At 40.2% G+C, this 25,733-nt stretch overlaps 14 protein-coding genes across 14 annotated transcripts; 7 read left to right on the top strand and 7 right to left on the bottom strand.

The window, feature by feature from the left end:
* Positions 1 to 727: 727 nt before the first annotated feature.
* Bathy19g00370 (unknown protein) lies at positions 728 to 1,888 on the top strand (the record flags this gene model as incomplete). The annotated part of the gene is made up of 1 exon (XM_007508000.1): positions 728 to 1,888. One exon carries the CDS (start codon positions 728 to 730, stop codon positions 1,886 to 1,888), a length of 1,161 nt encoding a protein of 386 aa, XP_007508062.1.
* Positions 1,889 to 2,076: 188 nt separating this feature from the next.
* Positions 2,077 to 2,676, bottom strand: Bathy19g00360 (unknown protein; the record flags this gene model as incomplete). Its single annotated transcript, XM_007508025.1, has 1 exon — positions 2,077 to 2,676. The coding sequence occupies one exon, from the start codon at positions 2,674 to 2,676 to the stop codon at positions 2,077 to 2,079; it is 600 nt and encodes a 199-aa protein (XP_007508087.1).
* A 2,826-nt stretch (positions 2,677 to 5,502) lies between these two features.
* On the bottom strand, positions 5,503 to 6,057 carry Bathy19g00350 (unknown protein; the record flags this gene model as incomplete). The annotated part of the gene is made up of 1 exon (XM_007508024.1): positions 5,503 to 6,057. The coding sequence occupies one exon, from the start codon at positions 6,055 to 6,057 to the stop codon at positions 5,503 to 5,505; it is 555 nt and encodes a 184-aa protein (XP_007508086.1).
* Positions 6,058 to 6,323: 266 nt separating this feature from the next.
* Bathy19g00340 (predicted protein) lies at positions 6,324 to 7,265 on the top strand (the record flags this gene model as incomplete). The annotated part of the gene is made up of 1 exon (XM_007508007.1): positions 6,324 to 7,265. One exon carries the CDS (start codon positions 6,324 to 6,326, stop codon positions 7,263 to 7,265), a length of 942 nt encoding a protein of 313 aa, XP_007508069.1.
* A 604-nt stretch (positions 7,266 to 7,869) lies between these two features.
* Positions 7,870 to 8,052, bottom strand: Bathy19g00330 (unknown protein; the record flags this gene model as incomplete). The annotated part of the gene is made up of 1 exon (XM_007508002.1): positions 7,870 to 8,052. One exon carries the CDS (start codon positions 8,050 to 8,052, stop codon positions 7,870 to 7,872), a length of 183 nt encoding a protein of 60 aa, XP_007508064.1.
* Positions 8,053 to 9,274: 1,222 nt separating this feature from the next.
* Positions 9,275 to 10,222, top strand: Bathy19g00320 (unknown protein; the record flags this gene model as incomplete). Its single annotated transcript, XM_007507969.1, has 1 exon — positions 9,275 to 10,222. The coding sequence occupies one exon, from the start codon at positions 9,275 to 9,277 to the stop codon at positions 10,220 to 10,222; it is 948 nt and encodes a 315-aa protein (XP_007508031.1).
* A 2,114-nt stretch (positions 10,223 to 12,336) lies between these two features.
* Bathy19g00310 (hypothetical protein NAEGRDRAFT_81948) lies at positions 12,337 to 13,449 on the bottom strand (the record flags this gene model as incomplete). The annotated part of the gene is made up of 1 exon (XM_007508022.1): positions 12,337 to 13,449. The coding sequence occupies one exon, from the start codon at positions 13,447 to 13,449 to the stop codon at positions 12,337 to 12,339; it is 1,113 nt and encodes a 370-aa protein (XP_007508084.1).
* Positions 13,450 to 14,198: 749 nt separating this feature from the next.
* On the top strand, positions 14,199 to 14,672 carry Bathy19g00300 (unknown protein; the record flags this gene model as incomplete). Its single annotated transcript, XM_007508011.1, has 1 exon — positions 14,199 to 14,672. One exon carries the CDS (start codon positions 14,199 to 14,201, stop codon positions 14,670 to 14,672), a length of 474 nt encoding a protein of 157 aa, XP_007508073.1.
* Positions 14,673 to 15,199: 527 nt separating this feature from the next.
* Bathy19g00290 (unknown protein) lies at positions 15,200 to 15,589 on the bottom strand (the record flags this gene model as incomplete). Its single annotated transcript, XM_007508021.1, has 1 exon — positions 15,200 to 15,589. One exon carries the CDS (start codon positions 15,587 to 15,589, stop codon positions 15,200 to 15,202), a length of 390 nt encoding a protein of 129 aa, XP_007508083.1.
* A 351-nt stretch (positions 15,590 to 15,940) lies between these two features.
* Bathy19g00280 (sialyltransferase) lies at positions 15,941 to 16,918 on the bottom strand (the record flags this gene model as incomplete). The annotated part of the gene is made up of 1 exon (XM_007507996.1): positions 15,941 to 16,918. One exon carries the CDS (start codon positions 16,916 to 16,918, stop codon positions 15,941 to 15,943), a length of 978 nt encoding a protein of 325 aa, XP_007508058.1.
* A 2,209-nt stretch (positions 16,919 to 19,127) lies between these two features.
* Bathy19g00270 (unknown protein) lies at positions 19,128 to 20,042 on the top strand (the record flags this gene model as incomplete). The annotated part of the gene is made up of 1 exon (XM_007508010.1): positions 19,128 to 20,042. The coding sequence occupies one exon, from the start codon at positions 19,128 to 19,130 to the stop codon at positions 20,040 to 20,042; it is 915 nt and encodes a 304-aa protein (XP_007508072.1).
* A 314-nt stretch (positions 20,043 to 20,356) lies between these two features.
* Positions 20,357 to 21,358, top strand: Bathy19g00260 (sialyltransferase; the record flags this gene model as incomplete). The annotated part of the gene is made up of 1 exon (XM_007508004.1): positions 20,357 to 21,358. One exon carries the CDS (start codon positions 20,357 to 20,359, stop codon positions 21,356 to 21,358), a length of 1,002 nt encoding a protein of 333 aa, XP_007508066.1.
* Positions 21,359 to 22,164: 806 nt separating this feature from the next.
* On the bottom strand, positions 22,165 to 23,103 carry Bathy19g00250 (unknown protein; the record flags this gene model as incomplete). Its single annotated transcript, XM_007508027.1, has 1 exon — positions 22,165 to 23,103. The coding sequence occupies one exon, from the start codon at positions 23,101 to 23,103 to the stop codon at positions 22,165 to 22,167; it is 939 nt and encodes a 312-aa protein (XP_007508089.1).
* Positions 23,104 to 24,344: 1,241 nt separating this feature from the next.
* Bathy19g00240 (fucosyltransferase) lies at positions 24,345 to 25,673 on the top strand (the record flags this gene model as incomplete). The annotated part of the gene is made up of 1 exon (XM_007507981.1): positions 24,345 to 25,673. The coding sequence occupies one exon, from the start codon at positions 24,345 to 24,347 to the stop codon at positions 25,671 to 25,673; it is 1,329 nt and encodes a 442-aa protein (XP_007508043.1).
* Positions 25,674 to 25,733: the final 60 nt, after the last annotated feature.

Genomic DNA, 25,733 nt, shown 5'->3' with positions numbered 1-25,733 from the left:
AGCAGTTCCAGGACCAGAAGTTTTCTTGTTAAGCAAATATGATGGTATAAATCATCATCTACCCAGGATTTGGAACTCGAGTGATGATACAGAGGAGTTGTCGAAGCTACGGGATTATTACTGAATATTCAGGGCTCATGATGAAAAGAAACTGTGCAAATGTGAAGAAACTGTCAAAATACTGCATTTAGTGCTATCTGACTGTAAGAAAGAGTATGCTCTAGACCCTGGGCGCGAAGAGTAATACCGTGGAGTCTGCTCAGCAGAAGACGGAGCTTGGGCGGAGAGCCGAAGGACAACCACAAGGGGCAGAGGAAAGAGGAAGACCCGAAGAGTTTAGTTATAACCTTTATAAACGCTTGAGGTGTGATATAGCCCCAGGAAACTCCGTTCCTCGCAGAGCGGAGTTAGGGAACCAAGCCAGCTCGTTACTAGAAATTCTGTCTTTTGTAATTATTTATGGATACACTGTTTTCACCTTTTTCACAACTCTCATTTCACACCTCGATTTAAGGGTATCCTCAAAGTAGCCACGACACAGTTTCATGGGCATACTTGACACTTTATAGCATTTTCTCCTGTGGTCCTTTTAATCTTTTCTCTGCTAAGCAGTTCTTGTGTTATGTACCTGTTTGTTTTTTACCTCACTTTTTCTGCCAAGTACATTTCTGTTATGTGCCTGCAGTGTGATTTGGAACAAGACCTATATTCTAGCTCGAACTGCAAAATGTATTGGGAATGTACAGCGGAAAAACTCCTCCTACCTCTGAACAAGACTATCCTCAGGGAAAATTTTGCAAGACTAGCAATTAATAAAATAGGTCATACGCCAATGTGGCTCAGAATTCATTCAAATAAACTATATTGTGTTGTTCATCCTGACTTTCGAAGAAGTGAGTATCGGTTAAAGATTTATAGAGCCACACATTACATCGCTAGGTTGAACAGGATACTAAATCAGGGGAAATTGAGCTTACAAAATGGAACAGATTGGTGGTCTCATCATTCAGATTGGGTCAAAGTTCCTACTGGAAGTAATTATCCTCCAGTATTTTCGGTTTCAGGAGCTCCTGGATTCGATGACATTGCTGGCATACCCTTTATGTCTTTCTCAGACAGAATTTCGGTAATCGAGAATGCAGCCTTTCAACGTTTAAAAGGGTATTCAAAATACGACTGGACAAATAAGAAGCCTGCAGGATTCTTCCATGGTTCTCTTTCTGACTGTGGTCGAGCTGTAAATGAATATGCTGGAAATATTAATCATTGCGCCAGAGCTAAAGTTGTATATCATGCAAAACTATCACAGAATCCTCTTCTTTCAGGAATTTCAACAATTTCTGATTTTAGAGGTATTGGATTGAATGAAGGATGCAGAATTTGCACGGGTGAAAAATTGTTAGGGGATAGCTTCATTCATAATCTATCTAGATATAAGTACGTTATAGATTTTGCTGGTGCTGGAAATTGGAGTAGGAGGATGAGCTTGTTGCTTCGGAGCGGTGGTTTGATTTTACAATCAGAAAAGAGTGGGTATCAGTTCTATGAATATTCCTTAGAACCTGGTTTGCACTATATTACATTTGACCCTCAGATTGGTAAAGAAGGATTGGGAAATCTATTGTCAAGATTAGAGTGGGCGCAAAAGAATGACGAAATAGCGGAGCTGATTGCACGAAGATCGCAGAGTTTTGGGCAAAATTGTTTGACTGAAGCAAGTATAGATTACTTCGTATCCACTTTAATTACGAAATACTCAAAATATTTGCAAGGAAACCCTATTCCCTTTCCAATCGTTGATCTTTCCTCATGTGTTTCAGATAGGAAAGGCCGCTCAAAACTTAATAAAATTTGTGGAGCATTAATTGAAAAATGCTGGCATAACTAGGAGTTCATATAAAAAGTCCTTTTTTGTCTTTGTGACACAATTTACAAGTGGATATCATGATAGAAGCGATCACTTTGGCTAAATATTCCAACATAGGAAAGTAAGCGACCCATTGAACTTTATTTGCATAGATTTTAGAACAGCGAATACTTTCAAAAAGTATAAAGTGTCTTATCGAGAAGCTTTCCTCAAGGAACAATTGGAGATGAATCCAGCTCGTCAGCAGTTTCTTCCAATATTTTCAAATTTATTCCATTTTCATCATATCTACTATTTGCAAGAATATCTTTGAACCTCAGCTTGCCTTCCCTCAAATCATCGTCCCACATGATCAGTAGTTCTGGGACCATTTTTTTAAGGCAAGTACGAAATGCTTGCTCTGACGATTCTGCCTGTATTGTTTTACGATTTATTGTTGCAATTCTATCACGATTTGCTTCACCTTTAGCCCGATGTTTTTCTAGTTCAGTTCTACGTACATAAAGCTGAGTGAGTTCATCGTACGCTGCACGATCATTGCAAGAAAAAGCTTTTTTAGCTAAGTTATCAACCCCGTTAAACATTTCAGGCTCCTGCTTCAGACCCGAATTTACTTCAAGAACGTGTTTGTTTCTTTGAACCTCGAAAGGAAATGAAGATATTTGGTTGCATGAACTTGTTGCGGGTATCTTGTATCCAGAGTATCCCAATACAAAGCCGAAACAAACTAAAATACAATAAAGAAGGATAGCAGTAAAGTTAGATCTTGAACTCTCTTCATAAACTTGCTGGCCTGTGTTATTTTTCATCTTACAGTGCACTTTTTTTTGTGACAACACGAGAAGTTTTTTTTGAAGCGGGGGGGTTGCTTTTTTTTTGTGCACGTTTTGTACGGGCGACACCGAATTTCGGCCAACTTTTTTCCGGTCAGCCAAAAAAGTTGGCCGAAATCGGTCAATTTTTTTTTTACAGCCTCCCCAAAAAACAGAAAATACCACCTTCAAAAGTGGTGCAGTTTTATAAGACTTTCATATTTGCGCTTGAAGTTCTTCGTATCAAAAGGCGTATTTATCCATAAAATTACGTCAGAAGGTTGGCAAACTATACGCGAAGGTCGTGCTCGATTATGGGAGCCGTAAAGTCTCTCCATGGTTGTCTCTCAAGTCTCAAGTCTCAAGTCTCTCCACGGCCCTAAAAAAAAAATTAACCGATTTCGGCCAACTTTTTGGGGTTTAGGGTTTCAAAAAGTTGGCCAAAATTAACCGATTTCGGCCAACTTTTATAGGGGCAACTGACCGGAAAAAAGTTGGCCGAAATTCGGTGTTGCCGGTTTTGTACCGGCAACACCGAGTGCACGTTTTGCACCGGCAACACCGATTTTCGGCCAAGTTTTTTCCGGTTAACTGCCCTATAAAAGTAGGCCGAAATCGGTTAATTTGCTATTTATTTTTTTTAGAGCCCCAACCATGGAGAGACTTTACGGCTCCCATAATCGAGCACGACCTTCGCGTATAGTTTGCCAACCTTCTGACGTAATTTTATGGATAAATACGCCTTTTGGTACGAAGAACTTCAAGCGCAAATATGAAAGTCTTATAAAACTGGACCACTTTTGAAGGTGGTATTTTTTGTCTTTTTCCAAACCAAAATAGCAAATTAACCGATTTCGGCCAAGTTTCTGTGGTGACCGGAAAACTTGGCCGAAAATCGGTGTCGCCCGTTTTGCACGTGTGCGCTTCGTTTTGGAACCCCCACTCTTTTTTGTTTTTGAAACCAAATCACTCAAATCGTTTCCGTTCATATTTCTCCTCTCGTAGTGATCTTTTTTCGCGTTCGATGTCGTGAGTTGCTCGCGGGGTAAACCTCCTTTCTCTTTCTCTTTCTCTTTCTTTCTCTTTCTCTTTCTCTTTCATTTCCCCCAATTTTCCAGTTTTTTCTTTTTTTGCGACGAAGAAAAATAAACGTTTAACGTCTGTTTAGGGTATCAAATTTTCAGAGAGAAACCGAATATTTTAAACTGGGCGGTTAAACTTGAGAATTTCCGGTTAAACTTGAGAATGAATTCATTAGTGGTACCCTACTGAGCGCAGAAGCGCGCGAGAGTGGCTAAAAAGCGTCCTATTCTATGGAGAATAGTTAGTGGAGCTCGTAGAACTTCTTTTTTGTAATTTTTGAGTGCATTTGTATATCACTTTAGCGCGCATTCTAAATCCATCGGTCGTATTTTGTACTCTGGTAAGCGTGCCTTCTTCCAATTTTCAAAATACCACGTCCATCATTCTCTTGATTCAGAATGTGCGCTAAAATAGTATGCAAAAACACTTATACGTTGGAAAAAAGATCCTGAACTAAACCAAACTGTCATATTACATAGAATAGGACGCTTTTTAGCTACTCTCGCGCGCTTTTGCGCTCAGTAGGGTACCACTAATGAATTCATTCTCAAGTTTAACCGGAAATTCTCAGAGCGCGTCTTGAACGACAATTTTTCAATTTTATGGCAAAAATTTTATTTATTAAAAAAAAAAAAAAACCTAAAAACCGGCAAAATTTTCCATAATTCGCTCAAAAAATCAATAAAATCACATTTTGCGATAAAGCTCTCATCGCAAAATCTCATTTTGCAATAATTAGTGCGCGTACTCGTGTATATGTAATATCCGCATCCGTAAACGTTCGAACACGTTCGTCTATGAAGTGTTGTACACGTCCACTTCAAAAATGGCGGCTGCATTCGATCTAACGCGCGAGTTTTCAACGAACCTCTCCATAAAAATTGAGAAGAATTGAGAAGAGTTGAATATGTGCACTTTGAAAATTTATGGCAACTTTGCGAAAATCATGTATTTTCGTTCAAGACGGGTGCTTTATCGATTTCAAAAATCGATAAAATTTTTTGCCATAATTATTGATTTTTGAAGCCGTTCAAGACGCGCTCTCAAGTTTAACCGCCCAGTTTAAAAAGGGAAAAACAAAAAAGAGACCCTTTTAACTCTGGGCGTCCCAGGGGATATCTTAGCTAGGAGTTCTTTCAGTTAGAGGCTTCTTAGCAACTTGTATGACACGTTAATTGTCGAAACTTAAACTTTTACTCAGCCTAGGCCTTGACACCTTAAATCCGCCCGGACCGCCAGGTATATCACATAAGATACTTTTTTTGTAAATAAGATTGTTTGCACGTCTCTGCTCTTCGTTTTTTGGACCTATCCCCACCCAGTGTTTCTTCCTTAAAGTTTTCGCGATGGTAGTTTAGAGTTTTTAGTTCGTAGTTTGGTTTACAGTTTGGTTTGCGCGGTACAGAAGAGCTTATGAATTATGGGTATTACCCTAAATAATGTCAACATATCCACCAGAAAGCTGACGGACTAGCTAAGATATGTGGCAGTGTTTATTGAGCGCTGACACTAAGGTAATGACAGTCGCTACCAAGCTACCAAGTACCGTTTGTAGAGAACTTACTTGTCGGGTGTTAAGGTAGTTGAGAGTGTAACAGAAGTGACGAGCTCAAACTTCTTTCTAGTACTTATTTTGACACTTATTGAAAAGTACGCAGTAAATAGCAGTAAATAGCCTTGTTATCCTATTTTTATAAATTATTTATCAGGGAATAGCCTCCAATAAGCTTCACCATTACATCATAGTTCTGGCCTTCTTAAGCCCTTTGTTGTTGGGACAGAAGTAGTCTTTAATAGAAAAAAGTAGTGTGCAAGCAAGGAACCAAAAACTGAACCTAAGAGAAAAGAAACTAGAGAAGTTTTTGAAAAAGGAGTGCTTCTTGAGGTAGAATCATCTATATAGCTCTCCGTTAATTCATTAGGAAAATCAATAGAATTATCATCGGAGGTATCAATAGAATTTTCTACTGGCGAGTCAACCGTGTGTCTTTCTTTTGGATTGCCAGCAAATAAGAGTGAGTTCTTAAAATTTCCACTGGCGCACCAATAATCACTCACTTTTTTCAAGTATTCTGGTTCTGGCTGCCAGTTTTCTTTATCCTTTGAACTCACGTGCCTCAGCATGTTCTTGACACCGTCCGTCAATTCGCCTCTTGGCCAAGGTTTTTCACATTCCGTCTTGGATACTGCAAATTTTAGCAAGGCTAACCGGACCTGATTTTCGAGATTTCCATAGCTCTCAGAAGTGAGAGCTAAAAAGACTAAAATACGAACAATGAAGGTCTTTAACAACATTGTCTTTGCTTGACTGTGCTTCAAAAGCGAAGAGGTGATTGAAGTGCCTCCTTTTGACAGTCGAGGCTAAACTGGCTATCTGGATTGTGGCTTCTTACTGAGTGAGTCTGCTCTTCTATTCTGCTCTTCTGGGATCGCCTAAAATCAAACCCTAAATAGTAGTCATAAAAGGAAAAGAAACAGAAACATTTATATTTCCATGCACAAAATACAAAATAGTGAGAAAGTTATTCAATAGCTTACTGTGGCACGGCAATCAATTAAAGATGACCAGAAAGAAGTTCACGAGATATCTGACATTTGCCTTTTGGTATTTTGTTGGCTATTTCAGTCGTGTTCCCATGTATTTCGATCGCTCAGTTCCTACAAGAAATGACAGCCAGATAATAAATGAAATTTACAAGGAAGCTATCAACAAGAGTGCCGAGACTTTTCTTAGGAATGGCGGCTTAGTAGATGCAAGCATGATTTCACTCGGGCACGGATCAAAGATTCGTTTATGGGATTACTTTGGTCCTAGTTACAATTGCATATCACGAGAGCGAGTTGGGAAAATAGGTGATGGCGGAAAGTGGCTGTGCGGCGTGAGGACAGTTTTGGCTCATAGGTTTCCTTGTATTGTCTATTCCATTGGGTCTAAGGGCGAAATTTCCTTCGAGCAGGGTGTACAAGAGAAGCTCCCTCACTGCGAAATCCATATATTTGATCCTACACTAACTTCTGAGCAAAAGAAAAACATAAAAGACTCACTACTTAATATCCACTTTTATGACCTAGGCTTAGGTGCTGTTGATGGAGAGTTCAGAATAAAAAATCGGAAGGCTCTTTGGACGCAAAGAACAAAAAATGTCTATCCAGTTCAGACTCTAGGAACAATCATGTCGAAATTGCGTCATACTTGGATTGATGTGCTTAAAGTTGATATAGAAGGAGGCGAGTGGGCTATTTTTGAGAAACTTTTCGAGCAGGTTCAAATTATTCCTGCCACACAAATACAGATAGAGTTGCACTTTCTTGGAGATGCCAAAGTTGCGTTAAATTTCTTTAATAATATGAAAGAGAAGGGCTTCAGAGTCTTTTCTGTGGAGCCAAATTATTATGGAAGGACTGCCGAAAATGCAAGATTAATGGTAGAGTATAGTTTTATCCAAGTCAATGACGAAGGTCGGGTAGTCTGGGAGGAACCATCCAGAAGTATACTTGATTAAGCTGAGAAATTTGTGCATATATTTTGTACGGGGGATTTCGTTTTTCTCACTTCTTTTTTGTTTTTTGCTCGTCGCTTCCTTTTGACGCAGACTTTGGGAGTCACACGAAAGGAAGGGAGGATGGGAAGGATGGATTGCTAAAACTTTCTTTCCCAGCGGATTGAACGAGAAGTATTAGTAGAGAGAACTTTGGCGGATTCTCGGACCTCATTTTGTATATCATATCATTGACTGCACAACAGCTATATATCATTACGATATGCAGAGATATGAAATAAACGAAGGAGTTTATGCTGAATCTCTCTCTTGACAGCAGCACGGAGAACCCAAAAGCTGGCTGTAAGAGTCACAACCCTAACTACCCTAAATACAGATTAGATTAGAGAAAAAAAGCAAAGGGGCACATTTTTCGCCAAAACGTTCCAAAGGGGCACATTTTTGCTCTTTTGGGAAAAACGAGTGATATGTACTCCTGAGCGCGTATCAGCGCGCGAGAACAATCGCAAAGCAACAAACAGTGATAGAGGAACGCGTACTTTCGTTTTCGTCGGATAATTCGGAGTTGATCGATAGTTAGGTTGAGTTGAGTAAAGATGAGAAGAATTTAAAGGGAAAATCGTCTCTCAAGGACGCGCACATTCCAATACCTCCCCATGGACAAATACAGATGATTAAACGCAGTAAAAACGATCACGAAAGAACAAGTGATGATAATGATGATGTTTGAACGCTTTATATTGTTTTTTAAAGAAAATTGCATCGCGACGTTTCGCGTGTTTTGCGCCATTTACCCTGGTTTTTAGCTGGTTTTGAAGTAAAGTCGCTGCAGTTATTTCGAAATTGTTCTTCTCGATGTATTGGTGCGCCTTGATACGGATTCGCTAAGCCCAAATCAACCAAACCTTCCACAGCACCATCCTCGTTTTCATTATCGTCGTCAGCTTGCATTCTGACGCGTATCTGAGGTCTTTAACGCTTTCTCACAAAATGGGGGTAGCAAAAATGTGCCCCTTTGGAACGTTTTGGGAAAAATGTGCTCCTTTGCTTTTTTTCTCGATTACATTATTTCACAGATTGTTGTATTTCAATATCCACACTTATTTACACACTATTTTAAGAACACAATCTCACACCTCGATTTAGGGTCTTCTCAGTGTTAGCCACGACACCGTTTTCACAGGGGTTATGAACACTTCAAATATTTTCCAAACTAGAATTTTTTTGGAAGCGGGGGTTGCTTTTGTGCACTTTTTGCACGTTTTGGAACCCCCACTCTTTTTTGTTTTTGAAAACCAAATCACTCAAATCGTTTTCGTTCATATTTCTCCTTTCGTATTTATCTTTTCTCGCGTTCGATGTCGTGAGTTGCTCGCGGGGTAAACCTCTTTCTCTTTCTCTTTCTCTTTCTCTTTCTCTTTCTCTTTCTTTTTCTCTTTCTTTTCCCCCAATTTTCCAGTTTTTTCTTTTTTTTGCGACGAAGAAAATAAACGGAGAGAGAGAATACGTAAAAAGCGCGTATTTTCCAGCTCCGAGTTCCTGCAAACGTTTTATGAGGTGTATGGGTGCATCCGCGCGGTTTTCAGCACCTCTCTCGCGCGCGCGGTCCCCAGTCAACGCGCGCGCGTGGAGGGGACGGGAAGGGGGTGACGTGTCAAGCTCTCGTGCAAAGTTGGTTTCTGTTTAGGGTCTCAAATTCTCAACTTTCATTCTCGTGCGTTTCTGAAGCTCTTTTTTTTAAAATAAGATTTTTACTTGAAGTGTTTTTTTGTTTTTTACACTTGAAGTGTTTTTGACCTTGAAAAATGTACCTAAGCTCTAGGCGTCCCAGGGTATACATGAATGAAGTTGTTAGCTATTATGATAATAAAAGATGAAATTTAGTACATATGCTCCGGTGAAAGGACATTATTTGAGTTGATCTTGTTCTTATGTTCTTTGAGAAATAAATGCTTCCTTTGCTAACCCAGCAAATTAGAAAAGTAGCGCTACAAAAATCGATTGGGTCAAAAATGTCGCCACTATTGCACATTCAATTGCTTCTTTTACTCAATTGTACATTTGTATCGTTCGTTGGTGCGGAGCAGCTGGGTAGCACAAGTGCTTTTTCCCATAAGTCGCCTTGTTTCTTGAGGAATTCTACTTTTTCAAGAGACATCGTTGAAGGAGAGTGGAAAGTTTTGCCAGCTGATACTAATGTACCAAAGTGCTTGAAAACTGAAGGTACGGAACGTTCCTGCACAAAGAAAAAGAATAAATCTATTACGGCTCCACGTATCTATGAACCTTTCCGATGTTTGCTGCCAGATTTTGACGCTCATAAATTTTTACACGATGCCCTCAGAGGTCGGCCTCTCTATTTTGTTGGTGATTCAGTCATCATGCAACAAAAAACTCGACTAGAGTGTGAACTTAACGGACATAATGGAAAAAAATATGAGATAAAAAGTATTAGAATATCGCATTTAGAACACTTCCGGAGAAATATAGGGCGTCTTCGGAGAATCCCTGATGGTGCTATTATACTGATCAATGTTGGTCTACACTATAATCAGCCAAAAAAATACATTGAATTTTTAAATGAATTTGAAAAGTTTTGTCTGAGAAAAACGTGCACAAATGGTACCCTGATCTGGCAAGAATCATCTGCTCAGCATTTTCCTGGCTCCAACAATGGTCTCTTTGTCAGGAGAGGTAAATGTTCTCGCGGTTGCTCTCAGTTAAATCGGAGAAAGCTTATCAGTGTTGACTTCAGAAACAAAATGGCAAACGAACTTATGCTCAGAAATAATATACAAATACTTCCTGTGTGGGAGTTAACACAGGCTGCACATAGTATGCATGTTCAGTATAACTCAAAGTCTGGCATATGCGATTGCACGCACTTTTGCAACTTGCCTTACGGGGTTTTTCGAGCTTATAATCGCATTTTGCAGGCGTTTCTGTTGGATATTTTGTGAGTCTTCTTGTTTCAAAATAGCACATCTTTCGACATTAAACGCTGAACTGTAAAACCGCGGAAAGGGTAAACACTCGTCGTTTGTATTTTTTTCAATGAAAATTTGACGCTTCAAAAATTGACAAAGTTGAAGTCAAAAAAAATAGAACGGCGCGCAGACATAACGTCGTTCTCTAAACTCAAGCGTAGCTAGTTTAATAGTTTGTAATATATATCGCCCTTAACCACTCTGAGAAAACATTCAAGCTCATTGAACTAGTTAACAATAATTCAAAAGTATCGGTCGTTGCTCACTTACGTCCGCAGTCTCCACGTACACTAGATCAAAATTCTGGCGAATCGCTCGTGAATATTCTCTTGAGTGCAAACGATTTTGACCATGGAGCAAAACTTCTTTTGGAAGAAATTAATCAGAGAAATCCTATTTCACATCCGCTGAAACTTATTTATCGTAATCATAATGTCAGGAAGCAAATCATGGGAATTTACAAGGTATGATCGCGCAAAAATTTGTAAATCATACGAAATGGATTTGATTTGCCAAAGAGTTTGAACCTCTGTAATTATGAAGGCGCTAGTACAAAAGATGCTAAAAGACGTATTCCACTAATGTTGAAAGAAGCACGATGTTCCACAGTGCACGGTTTCTTTTATTGACGTATTCTGGAATATACTAAATGCGCTCCAAAGGAGCTGTCTCCAAATGAACGCGTGTGGGATGGTCATGAGTGAACCTATGCGAGCGATTTGGGAGAATTACGACCCTTTGAATACTTTTATGACCCCCCAGAGAGATTGACACTCCACCTGGAAAAAACTGCGAAAATCGAGCCTCAGCTCAGAGAAGATGCTTTCAAAGCAGTTATGGGGAAGAAATTTAACGAGTGTGCAACGATCCGCGAGTTTTTGGACGGTTTGAAAAACCATCCAGATACAAAATCAAATACGAATCCTTCAACAACACCATCGAGGGTCAAGTTGGAAGTTTTCTCCGTAACAACGAAGTGTGAACGATTGGGATCTTCAAAAAGTATTGACGAACGTTGACGAACGCGAACGTACTCTCTGGAGGAAGAAGACAAAGTGTTTAGTGTTCACGTTGTTTGACTATGTGTGTGACTCTCTGTGTGACTATTTTCGTGAGTCTTGTTTGTTCAACTTGTTCTCCGACCTACCCAAAATGGGCAAAGACGCCCCTAACGGACGCTCTCACGCGCCCTATTTTTCTTTTAAAAACGAAAGAATATTCCTAAACATGATTAATATCGGTACTCTACGCGTTGTGTGTATTTTTATCGCGTTCACATTCCCGAAACCATCCGAGTGTGCGGAACTTCAGAAATTCGAATTCAAAAGAGTGCTTTCGCCACTATAAATCTTCAACCGCTTGCGCTTAGTGATATGTGAAGATCCAATGGAGTCAAGAATTTAAGAAAAGACGACGCAGATCGATCCCTTCATGTATTTTCCAAGCCTTCGCATGCTTTTAGCGCGCTTCTTGACAGCACGGAAGCCGCATATAACTTGAAAAAAACACCAAACCGAAAAAAAAGTTATGATTTCCAAAAGAAATCTCGTAAATCGATTCTTTAATGACACGTTTCTCGATGGATTTCGACTCAGAGAAATCAATACAGCGTTAATACGACTCGTCTTTAGCGCTAAATAGATATATAAATGAAAAAGGTGTCGTGGCTAACACTGAAGATACCCTAAAATCGAGGTGTGAAATGAGATTGTGTGAAAATCTTGCTTTTGTGGCACGTTTTGCACGTGTGCGCTTCGTTTTGGAACCCCCACTCTTTTTTGTTTTTGAAACCAAATCACTCGAATCGTTTTCGTTCATATTTCTCCTCTCGTATTTATCTTTTCTCGCCTTCGATGTCGTGAGTCGCTCGCGGGGTAAACCTTTTTTCTCTTTCTCTTTCTTTTTCTCTTTCTCTTTCTTTTCCCCCAATTTTCCCAGTTTTTTCTTTTTTTGACGAAGACAGAGAGAGAATATGTAAAAAAGCGCGTATAAAAGCGCGTATAAAAGAAATATAGAAAGAGCTCAGGTTGACCCGTTGAAGGGGAGAAAAGAAATATTTGAACTCATTATTGCATGATAGTTCACATTCACTCAATCTTTCCTGACACATAATCAAATGGACATGCTATAAATAATTTAAGTGTTCGCTGTGGCAATTTGCTTAGCGGGCGTCCAGTTTCAATGTTCTTATCTACACCATAACCATATTTTTTTCTAGTATTAACCACTGCATCTTCACCAAAAATGTAGTGCCATATTGACTCCCAAAAATGAATTAAGTCCCAGCCAGAATTCCTCCCATGTGGAGCACGGCGGTAATCTTTCTTTGGATCTGTCATCTGCTTCAGAATTAATTCATAAAGTTCTCGAGGTCTCGCTTTTATTCTTTCTCGAGACACCACAAATTGTGCACAGCACTTTTCTTTGAATCCAGATTTTGGCATAGCACCAAGATATGGCTCAACTAGCTTCCAATATCTTTTGATTATATTAAAATAACTTTTTGCACCCCTAACTGGTCTCCAGGCTTCATTTTCAAAAGCATTTAGGCTTGCATATCCAAATTTGTCCAGACAAACATTTCTTAACATGTATGACATTCTATACCCCTCTTGATGCCATGTTTTCTCATGTCCATGTACAAAAGCAACATGTTCCGGTAGATAATCCCAAAACATGAGTATAAAACGCATATATGAAGCAATTTCCTGACCAAAATTGCCCCATGGCTCGCTTGCAAAGCCAAAACCCTCTTCTTTTGTAGAAACAAATACAGGCCATGGTTGCAAATCAATCCAAGAGAGCGAGTAGCGAGGTGGAGCTCCGTAGCTTGTTGATACCACGATTAATTTTTGCGTCTGCATAAGAGAATTTGATGAGAAAAAGATTCCATCAAAGACTTCTTCTCGCATTCTCTCCCTTGAGAAATGAATTGTTTTATTTTCTTTACTTGTAGGATGTAAGTCCTGAGTTCTGACAAACTCCTCCTCCGCACATGCATCTTTTGAACACAGCTTTGCATTACACCAGTTCTTTTGAACAAAAAAACTTTGGAGCTCAGAAAATTCTTGTACTTTTTGCATATTCTCAGGTTTCGTCTTTCCCTGGAGTTTAAGAGCTCTAGAACTATGATGAGAAAAGAATATGTATAAAGAAAAGAAAATGATCACTGTAAATATTAAATCTCGCAGTTTCGTCATAACGTTCCTTTCAATCAATAATCGTCGCTTTCAGTAATTTTATCTTATCTTCTTCTTCTGAAAAATGCAAAGTGTCTCATAACAGCGACCCATGCCCTCAAAAAGCGGCAAACCCGATTTTCGGCCTATTTTTTTACGGTTAATTTCCCTATAATTTTTCGGCCGAAATCGGGTACTTGCCTAATCAGGGATGGTGAGATTTCGACGCCCGTTGCCCGTCGAGCCCGTTGGATTCCCGTCGGCGAAAATTTTTGCTCAACGGGCTCAACGACAAAAAAAGTTGGTACCTACACAGCTCGGTGTTTACGAAGAACTTCAAGCGCAAATATGAAAGTCTTATAAAACTGCACCACTTTTGAAGGTGGTATTTTCTGTCTTTTTTGGGAGGAGCTCAAAAAAACCAAAATATCCCCTGGGACGCCCAGTTCAAGGGCAAAAAAAAAATTTTTTTTTTTTTCGCCTTAAACTGGGTGTTCAAACCGTAGCAATTTTGTTCAAACCGTAGCAGTTTTTGTAATGGGGTATGGGTGCGCGCGGAGGAGTGCGCGAGAATGAATACGAACGGTCCTATTCTATGGAGAATAGTTTGTAGAGGTTGTGGGTGGTCTTTTTTTAAATTTTAAACTGTGTTTGTATACCACTTTAGCGCGCATTCTAAATCAGGAGAATGTGGAGCTTCGTATTTTTAAGGCACCTTTTCTGAGAGGTGCCAAATACAACTGTCCTAATTAAATGTGCGAGTGAAGTACATGAATGTGCATAAAAATCAGAAAAAAGACCACCCACAACCTCTACAAACTATTCTCCATAGAATAGGACCGTTCGTATTCATTCTCGCGCACTCCTCCTGCGCGAAAAGCGCGCGAATCGAAAGTAGAGAGGATTCTAAGACACTTACCGTCGCCGAAATCGGGAAAAATGGTGTTTTTTTTGTAATGCAAAATATCAAAATATTCATTATTCATTGGAAGTATTGCAGGGGTCCAGTAGACTTTCAAAAAGAATCCGTTCTACTACTGGAATCGATTCTTGGCCTTTTGGGTAACACACAGTATGAATATGCTGTAGCTTTCAAAAACCTGAAGTTCTTTCAAGCTCAATCTACTCTTATTCGATGCACTTTCAAGGAAGCCGTGAACTTTTTTGACAAGGAGTACTTCGATTTCAAGGCCATATTTGAAAAGAGGAGCTTTACTTGCTGGTCACGACTACGCATTGAGTAAATATCCTTTGGTGACAAAATATCTAGATAGATTCAAGAGTTTGGTTGCACCTAATCAAACACTTTATGTAACTAAGAAAGGGGATGACTCTGGTGATAGAGAAAAATCTATAGCTGTGTAGTTTGAAATAAACTCTCTCTCTCTCTCTCTCTCTCTCTCTCTCTCTCTCTCTCTCTCTCTCTCTCTCTCTCTCTCTCTCTCTCTCTCTCTCTCTCTCTCTCTCTCTCTCTCTCTCTCTCTCTCTCTCTCTCTTCACGCCATAAACGTCTTCAAACACATCTGATTCATGAACCTATCAGGTTCTATTTCACAGCATCTCCGCACGCTTTTCTGCCGTGGCAGGATTGAAAATGGATGCCGTCGTCTTCCAACACTTCCGCTAAGAGGTAACTTTCCTTTCTACTCCTCTACTCGAGCAGAAACGAGCGCCCCTTCCATCGCGATTTTGTAATCGGCGATGAACTCGCAAGCTTTATTGCCGAACAACTCCGCGAGCGCATCCCGGAAGATCAACGCGAACATTGGTTTCAGTAGTTGAGATACGAAGACCGTTTCGACCTTTCTGCCGGTGTCAGCAAAGAAAGTTTGTCGGCAGTCATCGTCAGTTGCGCGTTGTATCCGTCCAAGAAATCGTCCAACGTGACCGCTTGTTGAAAGCGCAAAAACATCGATGCTTTCCCTTTCATCGATATCTTCTTCGGCTTCGTCCACTTCTGTTTCTGCTTGTCAAAAACTGCTCTGGCAGTTTTTCTTTCTTTCGCTTTCTTCTTGTCGACATCAACGACCGAGGGAGGCTCTTGTTGTCGATGATGATGAGAAGAAGAAGGCGCAGACGCCATCGCCGTTAACACTTCGAAGACTAACCCGTTCGTTTTCTCGAACCGTGTGTTGATAGTATCCACGAAGAGCTTCTCCATGTTCCCCACGCACGTCGAAAGAACGGTCATCTACTTCCCAAGAGCGCGAGTTCTTGAAGCAGTTTCTGACCCGTCTGATTGATGAAGAGAGACTATTACTTGTCCGATTCTTCCCGAACATCAACTCTGACTTTCCTTTCTTTCTCTTGTTTCGAAATAACAACAACTCACGCTTTCTTAACATAGCGAGCAACAGGAGTTGGAGTCGAACGTGTCTTTTACTCCCAGTACACGCGTCCGGATCGAGCGACTTCTTCTCCGAGCGAGGACGCTTCAAAGATGTGCGAACGAAATCTTCTTCTCCCTCGTCTTATATCTGAAAATAGGGGCTTTTCTTTTCTTGTAAAAATTTCAAAAAATTTTAACTCCTAATATTTCCAGGACATCAGATTCAAACTTAGGTGAGTGTATGGCATCAATTGGAGCAACTTTAAGAAATCCACCTTCGATATCATTAAAAAAATGTGAATGGTTCCTATCCCTGGAGTACCCGAAAAGGGAGATGCTACTGCATATTCGTGAAGCTAGGATGTGATAAACATAAGCAAATCCAGTACTCTTTCGAAAACCATGTGAAAGAGCTGAGAAACGCAATTTCGTTTTTGAACTCACAAGAAAACCTATATACATATTTTTCTTTATGGTTGCGTCAAGCATTTCCAATTCTTGTAGAGGTTTCAAAATAATTATTGTTTCATGTTTTCCCGAAGGATTCGAAAGAATAATTGGCGAACGGCCATATACGTCGATTGGAACCCTTAGCAGACAATTTTCAGTCTTTTTGTGAAAGCCTCTACAAAGAGTATAGTTAGTTTTTACTCCAGTACGATGCTTATATCTTTCCAGGGGTAGAAACCCTATCCTGAAAACAGTATCATGAGAATCAATTAGTGAACCATAAAGCCCAAGTGTATCAGAAAGTCCGACAACAGCGCATTTTCCAAGTCCATTTTGCCCAACCGAACCTAAAGAGCAGCTCTGAAAAGAAAATCTGCAACTATTTTCGGCAGATAGAGCCGAATGCAGAGCGTCAACAATGAAATCTCTCTCATTATCAGAAATACCTCCTTCAGGAACCTTTGGACACTCCGGTCCAGGCCATCCAACTTTGCACGGATCTCCACCTTTTTTCTTAATACTTTCTGGAGAATATGCCAAATTCCAAGCACTCTTTTCAAATTCATTAGCTTCGTATACACCTTCAACTCTGTTACTTTTGATACTTTTCTCATGAAGCAAACGTGGAAATATAGATATCAAGCAAAGAGCTAAGAAAAGGAACGAAACTTTGACGAACCAACGAAGCGGAACCTTCTTCAAAGCTTTCATAAGAAGGTCCTTACGAGCTTTCTCGAGGTCGAAAAATTGCGCAAAAACAATAAGCTGACCAAGAAAATTTTATTGTTTATTGTTTTTCGTTTATTCGGAAAGGAACACCAGAAACCGAGCTGCCTCGAACCACTTTAAAAAAACAAAAAAACTTCCTTCGCCTTCTCTTCCTCTCTCTTGCTCACAAAAAAAAAGGAGTTGTTGGCACCTTCGTAACATCATCAATGTAACATCGTCAATGCGATAAAACACTTCCCGTTTTCACTTATTTCTAGACGCAAATGTTCGACATCCGGAGCAGCATCACGCATGGGATCAACGTTCTCGTCGTTTTCGTTCATTTTCGCCTTCGAAATGTGCGCGCGCGCGCAGATGTACGCGTCAACAAGTTTATTGATTCTGGCGATGAATAAACAATAAATGTGGGTCGTTTATTGTTTATTCGTCGACAGAATCAATAAACGATAAAACTCGTTTTTTGTTTATTCGTGATTCTTCTGCGCTCGAAGAAAAGGGTGAAATAAACTAAAATTTATTGTTTTGGGGCAATTTTTCGACCTCTAGGAAGGTCCTTCTGCATATGGGACGACCTTATTTAAAAAAAAAAGAGCTGCGAAAACGCACGAGAATGAAAGTTGAGAATTTGATACCCCAGACAGAAAACCAACTTTGCACGAGAGCGTGACACGTCATCACTTCCCTGTCCCCTCCTGACTCGAGCGCATTGACTGGGGACCGCGCGCGCGAGAGAGAGGAGCTGAAAACCGCGCGGATGCACCCATACACCTCATAAAACGTTCGCAGGAACTCGGAGCTGGAAAATACGCGCTTTTTACATATTCTCTCTCCGTTTATTTTCTTCGTCGCAAAAAAAAGAAAAAACTGGGAAAATTGGGGAAAAGAAAAGAATTAATTGATTGTTCTTAAATTAAAGCCTGAAACGAGGCTGAAAAGAGAGGACATAAATAAAATACAAACCTAGAATAAAATATATTTTAAGAATTTAAAATATCCATTTAAACTTTTTAATTAAATAAAATATTATTCTGAAAAAAAGGAAGAAACGCAGTAACTAACTAAATGCACCGATCAATCACATTACCTTCTATAAGTTTTATGATCGGTTAACTGCTCAATAAAATACATCAAATAACTTATTTTAATCGCACAAAGTTGTGGATTCTAAAATTCCCCCGAGAATTGTTCATTTTTCATCTAAATAATTTGAATCTAATTCACTTTATTGCCAGATTTTAAACAAAATATTTAATTTTAATATTGGTTATGATATTAAAAATCATAGTTCCACCATTTTAAATTAAAATTTAATTGGAAATGTAAAATAATCCGGATCGGTTCCAGGTTTTTCATGACATTTTTTGAAACCAACTTTTTGAACTGGAGTATGTCTTGTGCGTGTGCGCGTGTGCCGAATTTCACGGTTAACGTTGCATAAATAAAAAAAAAGACCATCTACAGACTCTACAAACTATTCTCCGTAGAATACGACCGTTCGTATTCATTCTCGCGCGCTCCTCTGCGCGCACCCATACCCCATTACAAAAAGAGATCCAGTTTGAACAAAATTGATCCAGTTTGAACACCCAGTTCTATGCATAAGGCGAATTTTTGAAAATTTTATTTTTATTGAAAAAAGAGGGTGAAATTTTGAACTGGGCGTCCCAGGGGATATGCTCAAAAAGTTTCCCCCAGTTTACTTCGCTAAAAAAAAAGGAGATAGTAAATAACGCCACTATTCTAACCCGACCTTCCCTCTCCTACTATACTGATACAAGAAAAACACAGAACAAAACAGCAAAGGCACCAGCTCGCTCGAGTAAGACAGAAATACAAAACTCCCCCAACGGTACTAAAATCCTTAAAAGGTGATCGTCTGATCTGCTCACTTGCTCGTCCGATACCTGCTCATGTGCTCATCTGCTCGTCTGATCTGCTCGTCTGATCTGCTCATCTGGTATATTTTTTGTTCTTTTGGAAAAAAGAGGTGCCTACTTTGGGGAGAAAAGCAAAAGTTGGTCCGATTTATTACCCAAACGGTGTTCACGCGCTGCTTCAAAGAGTGAACGGGAACGCACCACCAACGGTAACGCGCGTGACGAACAAACAGATTCGCACCCACTACGTTCGCGCGTGCGATGCGGTGCCTTGGAAGTCGAGCGCGCAGAGGGTAGCAGAAAGACTTGAAGCGATGCGACGTCGAGCAGAAGAGGAGGAGGAAGAGAGGAAGAAAAAAGCAGAAACAGAGGAAGCAGAAGAAGAAGAAGATTTTCTTTGCACGCAAGAAAAAAGAAAATCGTCACAACTGCTTCCTTCTTTTGTGGTTGCGTCACAAGATGCAAATAAAGAGAACGTTGATGTTACTCGCAATGTTCCTTGTGTGAAGAAGAGTGAGAACGTCTTGAGGAACGCTTTCGAGAAGTTTTTCGAGGATACTATTACCACGCGATTCGAGGAAACGAATGGGTTCATCTTTGAAGTGTTGACGGCGCTCTCTGATGCACCTCGATGTGTGCATCCTTTTTTGTCTACTCAGCCTCAACGAGGAGTGGAAAAAAACAAAAGAGAAGAAATACGCGAAGGCGAACGCGCGCCAGAAGAAATATCTGCCGCGTCAGATTCTGCCGAGCAGAAGAAGCAGATCTCGACAAAGCCGAAGAAGATGTCGTCGAAAGAGAAAGCGTCCATGGGTTTATGCTTTCGAGAAGCAGTCACGTTGGACGATTTCTTGGACGGATACAACACGCAGGTGAACTTGCCACCAAAACGAGTTTTGGCGTTGACGAAGGCGGAGAAATCCAAACGCTCGTCGTACATCAACTACTGGAAAGCGTTCGCGAGAATCTTCCGCGACGCACTTTCTGACTTCGAGACGTTGTTTGGCGATAAAGCTGGCGAATACATCGGCGAGTTCGAACTGGCGATGGAAGAAGCGCTCGTGGTTTCTACCGAGCAGACGAGCAAGCGAGCAGGCGAGCAAAAACGGTGGAAGCCAGTCGCCTCAGCTTTCATTTCTGCTTCGGCAGAAACGCGCGAGACGATGCGAACGAGTTGGAATCTGAAAGGCATCATGAATCAGATGCATCTGAAGACGTTTACTTTGTAACGAGTGAAGAGAGATGTTCGGAGTTGTAATGAAACGAGAAGGAGATATTTTTATGTGTTCATGTTAGTTTTTACAAGCCCAACTACTAAACCCTAAATAGATTTTATAAAATGCCGACACCGGTTTTCATCGTTTTCATTTAAACCACTTTACAGTGGATTTCAATTGATCACTGTTAATGGTAAATCATCTAATAATGCTAGCTGGATACTAAGCACCTACTGTCTTTTGGTGTTTTGTTCTTTAATTTAACTTTTTGGGGGAACGGACTCTTGAAGATTTGTTTGTTCTCGATCTCACTATACTTTGACAAAATGCGGGAAATCTATTGTTTTACTTCCATTGTGATCTCTCTTATCTTTTTAACTTTAGTTTCCTGTGAGCGCAGAGGCGTAAAATTGGCTCCCTTGAGACCGACTGAACTTCGAAGATTACTAAAAAATTCAGAATCAACCGGTACTTTCTTTACCCAAGAGAACATCAAAATAAACAGCTGGCATGTAACAGCAAGATGGTGGAGAACCCAATTTCTAGATAAGCTCAGTATAAATTTCAATCAAACTGATATAGATTACTTATGTTCCATTAAATCTAGTTCTTGTACTTTTTTTGACAGAACAGAGTGGGAACAGCTCCCATCTGTGAAACCAAGTTCCTGGAAAAGTTGTGCAGTCGTCGGGTATGGTTCCAATCTTTTAGATATTCCTCGTGGCACTCAAATTGACTCTTATGACACTGTATTCAGACTTGGAATGGTACCTTTATCAAAATTTAGGATTGAAGCCGGACTGAAAAATAACTTTGTATACATTAGGGATAGAAAATTACGAAGGAGCAAAGGTAACTTCGTTGATGAAGATAAGAATGGTTTTCGAGCCTCACAGCTTCATAATTCTTACAGACCGAAAGCAATTGTTTATTCAAGCTACCGGAAAAATCCTACTGCGAATTGGGCAACAATCACATTTGGTGGGGATTTAACGCTTCGTCTTGAGCGAACACTAAAGCTGATCTTGCGAAGGATGAATCGATCAGGTTTGCCACCTGATCCAAGCTCTGGGCTTGTGTTGCCAGCTGTACTTCTTTTCAGTGGTCATTGTACAAAGATTGGTATTTTTGGAATAAGTACTACAATGGGTTCTCGGTATTGGGAAGTAAAACCAAGAGATGATCTGAAGGGTAAAACTACACGATACAAAAGTAAGCCGCGAAATCTTGCATCAAATCACAACACCAAGCTTGAAGCTTTGATATGGAAAACAATTGGGATGATGGAACCTATAACAAAAGAGATCAAGGTAGAGTTCTATGACTAGTCAACACTCTTTTCTCCTGCTTCAAGATATCTTTATGTACAAATTGATCTGACTGAGATTGTGCTTGGCTTTTCTCCTTTCTTTTCATTTTGGGTTTTGGGATCTGCGTGCGTAACCCAAAAAATGAGGCGCTTGGCCGACAGGTCAAATAAATAAATTTAGATCTGAAACGAAGCAAATACGCACGATTCCTATGGTTCTTTAACATATCAAAGACGCCCGCGAATTGGCGCGCGCATTCAAAAGTTACACATATGAACTATACGTAAATCATCATAAAAGCGCGGGCGTCTTTAATATGTTGTAGACAACACTCACTGTTGACATCCCATGTGGTTTTTGTGAAGAAGTGAGCAGATCTAACCTGTCGGCCGCGCGATTTGTACCGAGAATGCCCAAATTCAGACAGTCAAACTTTGAAGTTCGATAAAAGACTTTCTCGTACCGTTTCGAAACAAAAAGGTAAAACGGAATTTCTAACTTGCCGTATTTCTTTCTAAAAGTGTACGCATGTGATCATTGAAGGCTCTCCACTTTGATTGATTCAGTTGACCCTTCGCTGTATTATTGAATGACGTTTTTGCTTGAATATACTTCGTGATTTTCGAATTATACAGCAACATGAAGGGTAGTACCCCATCCTTTAGTGGATGCTTCTGACTCCTCGCTAACACTCAGTGAGAATAACGGAGTGCAATTGTTCCTCAAATACTAGTCAAGCTACCCATATCGAAGATGGCTAACGAGCAAAGCAACTGTAACTGAACCGATATTAGGTCAACTCGCACGTCCACATTGTTTATAACTCACAAATCTATACAGCACTTCTTTTCTTCGTAGTTGTTGAAAATATTCAGTCCGAATTTGAATAGCTTTTCGTCAAAATGGTTTCTCATCATACTCTGCGAAATCTTGTGCGCTTTATTTCTAACTTTATCAATACTCTTTTGAGGTGAACCTCTTCGCGTATTAAATGAGTAAATAGATAAGTTCTCACCTCCAAAACGTTGCAGAAAGATACAAGCGGATAGCTCCCAGTGGTCAGTTATTATCAAGTATGTAGCGTTCTTAAGTCGACCAAGTGCAACTTGGAATTCATCTTCCGTCACACGACTCTCATCACAACAATGACGCCCCACGAGCATTTTGGTCTGGCAATCTTTCACAGAATTGAGCTGAACATAGCTTTTGAATAGTTGGGGTAAACGTCCAGGTTGGAAATCCTGGATACTGTCAATGTTTGTGTAACAACCATAAGATGAGCCCCATCTCTTATTTCTCACGGAGTGCATGAAGGAACTCCAAAGACGTGCCTCATTTGACCTCAGACTAATGACTAACCCACCTTGGAGCTCCTCATAGGATATCCCATACTTGCTAGATCCGATTGCATCATGTAAACCAAAGCGATGCTGCGTTTTGTTGTGTAGCTTTGAACACATTTTCTCTGGTGGATATTTTTCTCTCAAATAAACGTGCGGTAGGCGAGCTCTAACTTGGTCACTAGATGGAACATCGCAAGCATAGCGGTAAAGAAGATTTGCAGCGGAAGTCCCAGTCTTCGGCGGATGCACCCATGTCAAGTTTTTTTCTGGTTCGATTACGTTTCGTTCGATCTCTTTGCAACTCTGAACTGCTGAGATACGAGAATTAGTTTGATCGCGAGTTGCAGTTCGTGTCTGTCTTGCTACAAGTCCTAAACAGAAAACTGCTAGGAACGCAAAGATTTTCGTATCCTGCCTCATTTTGACAGGATTGTCGCAGTATGCGGCTATATGACACACCCTTTCCTTTGTGTGTGTCCCCTGCGGAAGGTCCCGTAAAAGGAAAACGTAGACATAGTGGTATACAATGTATGTTGGGTTGTTTTTTCTTCTCTTCTTGTTTTTGGGCAAAACTATACGAGCACGACTCGTACGAGTGTCATATATGTCATAGATTTTTTTTTTTTGAAGCTGTTGCTATCGTGCACGTTTTGCACCTGTGCGCTTCGTTTTGGACCCCCCCCCCACTCTTTTTTGTTTTTGAAACCAAATCACTCGAATCGTTTTCGTTCATATTTCTCCTCTCGTATTTATCTTTTCTCGCCTTCGATGTCGTGAGTCGCTCGCGGGGTAAACCTCTTTTCTCGTCTTCTTTCTTTTCTTTTCCCCAATTTTCCCAGTTTTTCTTTTTTTTGCGACGAAGAAAATAAACGGAGAGAGAGAATATGTAAAAAGAGCGTATTTTCCAGCTCCGAGTTCCTGCGAACGTTTTATGAGGTGTATGGGTGCATCCGCGCGGTTTTCAGCTCCTCTCTCTCGCGCGCGGTCCCCAGTCAACCGCGCGCGTGGAGGGGACGGGAAGGGGGTGACGTGTCACGCTCTCGTGCAAAGTTGGTTTTCTGTCTGGGTATCAAATTCTCAACTTTCTTTCTTGTGCGTTTTCGGCTTATGCATATGTATCCCCTGGGATACATATGTAAAAAAAGACCATCTACAGACTCTACAAACTATTCTCCGTAGAATAGGACCGTTCGTATCTATTCTCGCGCGCTCCTCTGCGCGCACCCATACCCCATTACAAAACCTGCCACGGTTTGAACAAAATTGCCACGGTTTGAACACCCAGTCGCCAGTTCTAAGGCGAATTTTTGAAAAATTTATTTTTGGAAAAACAAGGGTGCCTTAGACCTGGGCGTCCCAGTGTAAGAGTCACAACCCTAACTACCCTAAATACAGATTACATTATTTCACAGAAAGTTGTATTTCACATCATGTGACGACACTTATTTCCACTTATTTTACACACTATTCAAGAACACAATCTCACACCTCGATTTAGGGTCTTCTCAGTGTTAGCCACGACACCGTTTTCACCCAGGGGATACTTTTTTTGTAAATAAGATTTTCACTCACAGGGATTCTCCTGATGGCTATTCCTACAAAATCACAAGCTCTTTATTTTTGTGCAACTTGAACTCTTGAAGCTTGCCTTGTAGTTAACTATGGTTCAGCATGTTGGGAGCGTGACTATTCAAGGTAGAATCAAAAGAAGAAACCTGTATTTGATAACTTTAGTTTTATCCTTGTTCCTTTACATCAAAGTTAGACATACTGATGACCGATGTTCAGAGAAAAAGGCCTATGCACAAATTATCGCGACTGGAGGTATTAATAATCAGATAATATCAGCTGTAAACGCACTGTTGCTAGTGAAGTACCTGAATATCACCGTTCTATTGCCCCTCTTTTCTGTCCAAACCGGTTCGAAGTATGCAACCATTTCTCTCACAGAATACTTCGATGAAAAACACTTCAATGTAGTTCTGAAAGAACTTGGAATATCGTTATCAGTAAGGCCCCCCTCAAATTGCAAGGAGAAAACTGTGCTCCAAAAGAGCTCAGGACGAAAATTTAAAGAGATTATTACTGACTTGAGCGCTATGCGTTCGAACAATGCTAACTGCCAACTGATTGAAATAGAAAATCAGTGGGGGATACGCGAGTTGGATCAGGACTTCAACGGTTATATGAAGCTATTTGAAGCCTTTAAAGTTCGATCTAGTTTGTACAAAATTTATGAAAATTATAAGAAGGAACTCATTGCACATCCTTTTATTGCAATTCATGCTAGGGTAGAGAAATCATGGCCGACACTATATTTCAATTCACACGAAGATATTGGTATTAAAGATGAAATTGCCGGTATGGTCTCGCATTTGAAGAAGATTAACATGAAAGGGGTTCGAAATATTTTCATTTTATCTGGGAGGGACTGTGTGGCTGAAATTTTCGATCCTCTCCGATCAGCAGGTTATGTGTTGCAGTGTTTGGACTCCAGAACCGCAACTTTTAATCACACTGGAGAAGTTGGACGCGAATCATATCAAAAGGCCCTTGTGGATAGTTTAATAGCGTTTGATGCGGATTATTTTATTGGTAGGTATGCATCATCTGCTTCATATTTACTAAAGATCAAGAGGAGGGAGAAAAATGTGAGTATGTATTGTGCAAATAGTGGGTTTATGTGCAGTGACTGCGGGCGCACCTGTCTTAAGCACCGAGGTGTTAAGAGACATTACAAGTCTATTAGAGACATGGAGAACTGTTTTTTTATGCCTGGTTGTGGCACTGAAATATGTCGTGATAGGGTAGACAATAGTCAAAAATACACATGTCAGAAAGAAAATCTAAGCAAAAAGACCTCAATATCACGTTCGTGTAGGATTAACCAACATTATTTGATTCAGAATGAAGGGGGCTTCAAACATTGGTATACGCAATGTAAAGCAGGAAGAAACGAATGTGGTGATGCACTTTTGAGAAATTGTTAAGATAAAAAAGCAATTTTCCATTGAGTTTTTTTGTGTGTTCTATAATCAGGTGGATGAGTA

The sequence above is a fragment of the Bathycoccus prasinos genome (genome assembly GCF_002220235.1).
Source record: "Bathycoccus prasinos genomic : Chromosome_19".
Classification (NCBI taxonomy): Eukaryota; Viridiplantae; Chlorophyta; class Mamiellophyceae; order Mamiellales; family Bathycoccaceae; genus Bathycoccus; species Bathycoccus prasinos.
Note: the sequence above shows the minus strand (reverse complement) of the source record. Positions and strands in the feature narration are given on the sequence as shown.